Source organism: Cyprinodon variegatus, unplaced genomic scaffold (assembly GCF_000732505.1).
Source record: "Cyprinodon variegatus isolate N-32 unplaced genomic scaffold, C_variegatus-1.0 Scaffold721, whole genome shotgun sequence".
Classification (NCBI taxonomy): domain Eukaryota; kingdom Metazoa; phylum Chordata; class Actinopteri; order Cyprinodontiformes; family Cyprinodontidae; genus Cyprinodon; species Cyprinodon variegatus.
In genome coordinates, this window is record NW_015151174.1 from 143,655 (window position 1) to 151,974 (window position 8,320).

General features: G+C 36.2%; 1 protein-coding gene across 1 annotated transcript in view; it reads left to right on the plus strand.

The window, feature by feature from the left end:
• ube2w (ubiquitin conjugating enzyme E2W (putative)) overlaps window positions 1–8,078 on the plus strand; it is a 19,284-nt gene extending 11,206 nt beyond the window's left edge. Inside the window, exons 3-6 of the mRNA XM_015395041.1 lie at window positions 1,362–1,464; window positions 5,638–5,793; window positions 5,877–5,952; window positions 6,033–8,078. Coding sequence (XP_015250527.1) covers window positions 1,362–1,464; window positions 5,638–5,793; window positions 5,877–5,952; window positions 6,033–6,046 — 349 coding nt within the window. The 3' untranslated portion in view covers window positions 6,047–8,078. The remainder of the gene's footprint in view (window positions 1–1,361; window positions 1,465–5,637; window positions 5,794–5,876; window positions 5,953–6,032) is intronic.
• The last annotated feature ends 242 nt before the right edge of the window (window positions 8,079–8,320 follow it).

The following is an 8,320-nucleotide window of genomic DNA, read 5'->3' on the forward strand; positions in this document are numbered from 1 at the left end:
TTCTGGCGTGCTATTGCTTGGATGGAAAGAAAACCTGCAGCGACACGGCCCTTTCAGGAACCAGTTTGACATCCCTGCCTTATAGGAATAAAAACACACGTGATGAACCAGGATGTTCCAGGAATTTCCCTCTCCCTGTCTCCCAAATTTTAAGTCAGCAAGCCAACAGTTGTAAGAATAAAATAATCTCGCCAGACACATCCAAGGACACAACCCTTCCTAAAAGTCCTGGGTGGGATTATTTTACATTGTTCAATAGCGTCAAGGATGCAGAATGCACCTTTATAAAACTAAAATGTTCAACAAGCTCCTCAAGTTTTCGTCTAGATACCACTCATTCAGCTGTGCTGCATGGCAGTGCAGACTCAACTTCTTAAACAAAAATTACAGTAATAGGAAAGTGAAGACGTGATGAGGCAGAAACGGCGGGCATTATGCAAAGCATTTGAACATGATAGAATAAGACATGATACCAATAAGCACATTGATTGTTACGGTTTCGGTTAGTTTAAGTACTATACGGATGTATTTGGTGAAGTTTTAACATTTTATTCAGATGACATAATGGCCTGAATAATAGCGTATTGTTTTGCTTCTGCCGATGATTGCTGGGTTGCCATGGAAACAGAAAACAGCATCACATCCACTTTATTAATACAAGTGGCAAGTAAATCCTTACAGCATTTCAGAGTTGCATATCCTGTCTTTAAATTATCGTGTTTTTTTTTCACTTCTGGAAAAGTACAAGTGCTTCTCTTATCTTATTATCTTCATTTTTTCTTTAATTCAGAAACAGTTCTGTGTTGTCATTTTTTAAATAAGTATAGATTTAACAATGATTTTTTTTTTTACAGTCAGGAATTACAGCCAGTAGAATACTTTGTAAAAATATGTCTTTCTTTTTTAATTTTAGTATATTGTAAAAAAAAAAATGTTTAGCCCATCATGTTAAAAAAAAGACCCTCTTGATACAAAAGAAAACCCAGTTGTTGTTGTTGTTTTTAAGAAGATGGCCCTTTATCAATTATTAATAATCGATCATTAAACTTAAGAAAATTCTTCAGTTACTTGCAGCCGTAGTTTTTCTGTTCTAGTTTTGATATAATCTTGAATCATTTGGTAACGATTTCTTAGTTTATTTCAAAAATCATGGCCCTGATTAATGTTAAAATCATCCATACATATAAATAAAGCAATGAAAGAAACTCAAACTTCTTGCAAAAAGAAAAACATCTTACTTCACATCTACTGCCCTTATTTTTACCTTTCTTGTTTATCCTTTGTTGACATAAGGAATGTTATGATTATTTTTGTTTGAGTGAAATTCCAGACATTCTAACATTGTTTCCCCCTTTTTCTAGATGGATTGTAGATATGGAAGGCGCACCTGGCACATTGTATGAAGGAGAGAAATTCCAGCTGCTTTTCAAATTTAGTAGTCGATATCCTTTTGATTCACCTCAGGTAAGTCAGTGACCAGTCTAAACATGTTATTTCATTACCCGTCTTCATTATAAAACCAGTTTGAATTAAAGATTGAGGTAAATTCTGAATGGAAAATAAATTCTGCTTGCCTATAGGTGATAGACTAAAGGGGTGATAGAATGCAAAACTGAGTTTACATTGTCATAGATGAATAAAAATAGTTCAGTGGGTAAAATGGACGTACAGAGAATTTCAAACCCCATCAATACCTCCTTTCTCTGCAAATCTCCAAATATTATACTTTCACCATAAAACGGGGGAATGCAAACAAACTCCCGAATTGACGTAAACTCTGGGATGGTCCCTTATTTGGTTCTGGCCTGTACTTTTGTCATGCCCTGAAATTGACATACAGACCAGCGCACTGCTTCAGTGGCCCAAGAACATGAATAGAGGTAGATGTAAGCCTCCAGTTTAGCTGTTTAGCCTACAGTTGGGTTTACTTCTACAAGAATTACAAAGCAGGCAGTTTCTCTATTAAAAATGAGCCAGAACCACTGGCTTAAATGCAGAGTTCCAGGCTGCAGGGAGAAAGGGAAAATTTTTCACAATCTTCCCAAGGATCCGAAGGCTCGACAGGCAGGGATTATTTTTGTCTATCAGAAGATCTCTGCAAAGTTTGATGCTCGCTGTTCAAAGCATTTTACCAAAGACAGCTTTCAAAATCTTGGACAGTTCAAAGCAGGATTTGCTAAACTTCTTTTACTGAAACCAGGGGCTGTTCAGACCGTAAGGCCATCAAAACCGCAAGCTGTAAGTATGATTCTGTCGCTAAGCTGTTGGTAGCATTGCTAGCATATCTGTTGTGACCAGATTTGGGTTTCTGAAAAGGAAGGGGGGCGGGTATGAAGTGTCGATTGCTGTGCTGCAGCCTGGAATGGACCTCAGCAGAGCCGCCATGAGCCACCCGTCCTCAGCCAGAAGAGGGGGGGCTGGGGATCCGTAAGGCAGGCGGGGGGAAGCACTAGGCTGCCGGTGTCCAGGCTACTGTCACGGGGTCGGTTCGGTCGCTCCGTCCCTCGCTGGCTCCCTGCCCCCATCCGTCGGGGTTCCTGGACGAGCCCCGGAGCTGATGGCTCGGTTCAAATGCCCGGTGTTTCGACTACGTGCTGCACTGTAGCCTATCAAAATCCCGGACGATTTTGAAATTCCCCCCCGGCCTTTTTTTAGGCATGAAAAGTAGGACATGTCTGGGAAAAAGAGGACGTCTGGTCACTCTACCATATCAACAATTTTGATGTTTCAGTGAGTGAGTGCTTGTTGCTATGATGCGTCTTTGCTCAGCAGCTTCGCTCATTGTAAACCAACCAATCAGCGCACAGCTCATCTAAATATTCATGAGCATACCATAAAATGAAAAAAAAACTGTCGTTTCATTCTGAGGCTTTTAACCAGGCTTGCATTAGAGCTCATCAAACAGCAAATATGCCATTTTAAGCCCAACCAATGTTACACACCCTATTCAGAGACCTTAAGGACCAGCACCACATACCCTATATACTCATTCTATGAACCCTTTATTGTTGTACTGCCTCTTTAAGACTCTTGTGCACATCTGTTTTTTTCCAAGATATGATTGACGTACACAGATCTTTAAATTAGGATGGTAATCGATTGACAATGCATTCAGAGGCAGAAACTTAAACCGACATTTAGAAAGACCTAACAGTGGGAAGTACTCTGCTGAGACTTTTTTTTTTTTCATGACCCGTAAAATTTAAAGAACTAGTTAACATAGCTGTCCTACAACAAGATGTTGTTCATTATTGATTTTTCCAGACTAAAGGCCATTCCTTGAACAAACAAAAACAAAAAACAAAAAAAAGCCTGCTGGCCAAATAGACTTAAAACATAGAGTCATAGACTTTTTTTCACTGCTGTGCTACAGTTTCCTGTCACAGAATGTCAATTTGCAAGTATTTTTCTTTTAATGAATCATTGTGTTTTTGTTTCCTACAAAAAGTTGAGCATTCATTTTTTTTTTTTTTTATAATTGAACAATATAGAAGGTTATGTCTTCACAATACCTTTTTTAAATGTCTTACTTTAGATTTATTTTGAGGTTTTTCTTTTTTAGCTTCCTATCATTGGATGTGATTTGTATAATTTTGATTTAGGTGAAACAAACATGTTAAAGCAGGCAAAGCCCAAATGCAGCCCTGAGTTTCAACCTTTACCTGGGTAATTAGGAAATATATGTATGCCAGATAATGCATAAAAATAAAAATAAAACAACACATTTCCACATATCCGCCAATCCTAAACCCATACAGTGATCTAATGCAATAAAATCCTGAATTTAAAATCACTTGAATAGGATAGAGCAGGGAAAGTAATGGCAACACTTAGTTTCATGAACCCTTTACAAGAACAACTTCTCATCTAACCTCTGAGATGCAAGAAACTAATTGCTGTTCATTGTTAACAAATATTTTTAATAAAATATACACTTAAAACATTAACTAGCTCACTTTATATCATTTTATTTTTCCTGAAAAAATTCCATTTAAAATAATCTTGATGGTATAAACTAATTTGCATACAGATGTCATTGCATTTGCTAAATATTTTCAAGCAGTTCCCCGTTGCTTATTAATGAAGCTGTGTCCCTCTGCATATATGTCAAAATTGACATAAAGAACAATAAAAAAAATGTGACGTTTTACACATCTAGACTAAATTTATTTGCTACAGCTTTTTAGTAGGTTCATATTCCTCTTTTCCTTAAAAACTGTAACACAGGAAATTAGTCAGTGGAGCCCTCTACTGATCATCTTTAATAGTTCACCCATCTGAAGTCCTTACTGCTATATTATTATCTATAACTCTATGCATACAACAATACATTTGGTTATATACACCAATTCAAGGCACGTTTCTCTGTTGGTGCTAGAGTTTTGAAAACGTGTTCCAGAATGGGAGAGTTCAAAAACTTCCCGGTCCCTGGTGTGCATGAAAAACCATTAGTTATAACGAAGCCCTGGAGCAGTTGAATGCAAGTTTAGTGGGTATTGTACACTTATACAGCATAACTGTTATGGAGCACTTAAAAAGCCACAGTGGTGGTTTTATATGTCAAGGTCATGTGAAGGAGCAGATAAACCTCGACCTATGTCCATATAAACAGTGAGTCGCTGTGTTCTTCGAGTTTAATGAAATGGTGGTGCCTTTTTAAAGTCGTAGGGAAGTCATATTTAAATGTCAAATCATTCTGGCTTAAGCATGTATATACATTTACTCTTTATCAGACGATATTGTCCCAAAATTTAGAAAATTTCTGTTTTGAAAAATAATCCTATCTTAAAATCTGTTTTTTTTTTCTTCGCTATCTTATGCCAGTAAGTTATACGTCAGCTTGTACACCTAAATCGGCCAATCATATATCAACGGTCACCTTTTTTTTCTATGCTGTATTCAGAAGTCGGTACATTAGTAAACTGAGTTCCCACAAAGTAATTTAATCTTTGTAGAAACAGATTGTGATAAACCTGATGTTTTTGTGAGGAAACAAATAGCAAAGATCAATAAACACTGTAGACGGATAAAGCATAGGTTTGAGAATAACTTTCAAACAACATCAAAGAAAGTACTATTTAATCCATCGTCTGTATGGGTAGGATTCAGCAGGAGATTATCTAAAACCCAGCTGTCTCCTAGGCCAGGCTTGGAGGTTGTTTATCAGAGAAGCAATCCAATTGCCTGTGGTATCTCTGGAGGAGCAGCAGAGGTCCTGTATTCAGGTTATGAATCTGTCCGAGAGGCCAGTTATGTGTCATCCACCTCCATGTCTGACCTTTATGAAACAGTCGCAATGTGAAAGCTGTTAAGAGAAATTTAAGAGGTCCAGCTTTTCGGGACTTGAACTGTTGGAAAGATTCTGCTCTGAGGAACTTTTTTTTTTTTACAGAGGGAGAGTCTAATAGTTGTTAAATGCTTTTACAGATTTATATTTGTAACATGTTTTGAAATCCTATGTATTGTTTTACATGTAGACTACATCAAATATAATGAAGATTGTGGTTGGATCAAAACAAATTTTGAAAAAGTGATAAGAGGGATACTTGATAAGTTTAACTTTCATATTCTGCTTGTGTTTTTTTTTCTGTTAATTGTCTGAATAACCCCAGATGTTTGTTTCTTTGAATTATGCAGGTAATGTTCACAGGAGAGAATATACCTGTCCACCCTCATGTGTATAGCAACGGTCACATCTGTTTATCTATTCTGACGGAAGACTGGTCACCAGCCCTCTCTGTGCAATCAGTTTGTCTTAGTATTATCAGCATGTTGTCCAGCTGCAAAGAAAAGGTACCTCTGGATAGAGAAACATAACACTTTACTTGTGTTCTGAATTCTGTAACCTTTAAATCCGTTTTTTTCTTTTTCCGCAGAGACGACCACCTGATAACTCGTTTTATGTAAGAACATGTAACAAAAATCCAAAGAAAACAAAATGGTGGTATCATGGTGAGTAATTTGTAACACATTTTGTCCTGTTAAAGTTTGGATACGGATGGTCCAACTCATTTTTTTTTGTCCTTTCACAGATGATACATGCTAATGTACAAACTTTGTTATAACTGTAGAAGAAAGAAGTCCTTCTGACCTACATAAAGCACTTTTTAATCATTCAGTCTTTGAACTCTGACCTTTGACTGGAATAATGGACACCATACGGTGGAGGCTTGACTGCATTTTCCAAGCGGGCAGTTGGCTGCATGTTTTAGTTGGTTGTAACATAGAAAATGAAAATAAACGGAAATTTAGAAGAACCCAAGATGTATAGTTTTTGGCAAACGGGATATAAATGCAGCAAGAAAAGGGAGGAAGATTAATAGGGAGACTTAAAAATTGCAGTTTTGTTTGTTTTCTTTTTTTTTTGTAAGTGTGTGTGTGAATTTAAAGGTACTTGTGGTGTGCAATACCTACTGATGGATGCATGCTTGGGCCTGCAAAGAGAAATCATTTAGTAATAATTCTTTCTAGAATGGATCTGACCCATCAAGCCCCAAGAAAATGCTTCATCTGTTTTTCTTTTGTTTTTATGCACTGTGAAAGTATCTGGTTTGAAAAGGAACTACTTGTATGTAATCCATGACTTGCAGAGATATTGTAAGCTTTCATTGTTTGGAAACCACTGTAGAGAGATTACATTATTTTTCTTCATCTTCCATCTGGAGATCTGGTTGGTTCTTCCTTCTGTGGAACAAACGGGGATAAAACGGATAAGCCGATGCATCTGTAGTCATCCGAGGACCTCTGTGCACATCTCCTCGTAAGGTTGGGGTAGTTGTGACTAGTCCAGCCTTCAAGGTGTGCTGCAGCCTCTCTTCCACTCAAAGAATGTCTGTAAGAGAACATTGATTCATTTTTATATGTATGATTATATATATAAATATATATTTATGTATTTTTTAAATTAACATGCTTTAATTTTCTGTCTTTGAAACATTTGATTTTAAATCTGCTTTTGTACTTTTTTTCTGACTAGCTGATACTTTGGAAAGGGGTTTGTTTTGAAGGGTCAGTATGTTTTTCTTGTTTTTCTTTGGTATTTTGTAATTTAATTTAAATCCTTGTTTGATCTCCAGAGCAGCAATGAATGATTAAAAGCAGAGTCGTTTAGAAAGCTTTCGTGACGTTCCCCCTGTCAGAGTTTTGGCTCAGGTACTTTTTTCAATAAATCACCTCAAAAAGATACCTATTAAATATTTTGAATTTAACTATATTTTCAGCAAAAGAGACTGTTATGTTGTAAAGTTAATACATTGAAAATATTGTATATAGGTCTTTAAAGTGCGTAAGATGCATTTAGTGTCTGGCTTAATAATGAAAGCAGTGCTTTATTTCAATGGAAGTTAGCATCTTTTGCAAATTCTGGTATGTACAGTCAGTTGCAGACATAAATTGGTACAGAAAAGTATAAAGTTTTACAGCGGGGATGCATGTGATTTCAAACCCTACCCTGTCATACCAATATCAAACATAGCGAGAACTTTTAGTCTTTCCAGCCTTTAGAAAGTTGCTTTCAGATAATTATGACAAAGCTCACCTTTAGAGCCTGTGATCACTCCATTCCTAATTAAACTTTTATCTGGTAAGATACTTGAATTTTCCAGCTTGGGTTGTTCATATTGACTTTTTTTGGGGTTTGGGGACGGGTTGATCTAGCAGAGTCTCTTGAGTGAATGCGATGATGCCACTGCTGTCTCAAAAACGACTTAAAGACAATTATTTGCTTTTTTTTGTCATTATCCTAATGGGTCTTGAGGGCTGTAATTTTCTTAAGAGGACAAAAGATAAAGAACAAGTTGCCGATTTAAAATAAGTCCTTTATCCAGCAGGCAGTAGATCGGGAGTTTTAAGAACTTGAGTGAGTACTGGTATGTTACATCATTTTTTTTTTTTTTTTTTCTTTATGGTTATTTTGGTTGTCTTTTTTTTCCCTCAATGTGTTTTGAACTTTTAGTTTGCAGGTTGTGAGTGATAAACACTAATAAGGGTGTGTTATTTATATTTAAAACTTTTGTTCTGGGATGTGCAAGCTCCATGTAAAAGGTGCCTGTTCATTTTCATAATCAATAAAGCAAAAATTCACTTTTAAAGATAAGTCTCTGTGCTCAGTTTGTCTAATTCATCTCACTGAATTTTGAAAACTAAATGGCCAAGATAAAGAATATATTCAACTTTATTTTCTTTAGAGACTCTGGATTTTAAAACGTAAAATATGCGTTTTGACCATGTTCAAACCTGGCCCATTTTCAATAAATTGACAAAACTCACAAAATTCAAATTATTAAACCTAAGCCAAAATACAAAAAGATTAAACATAAAA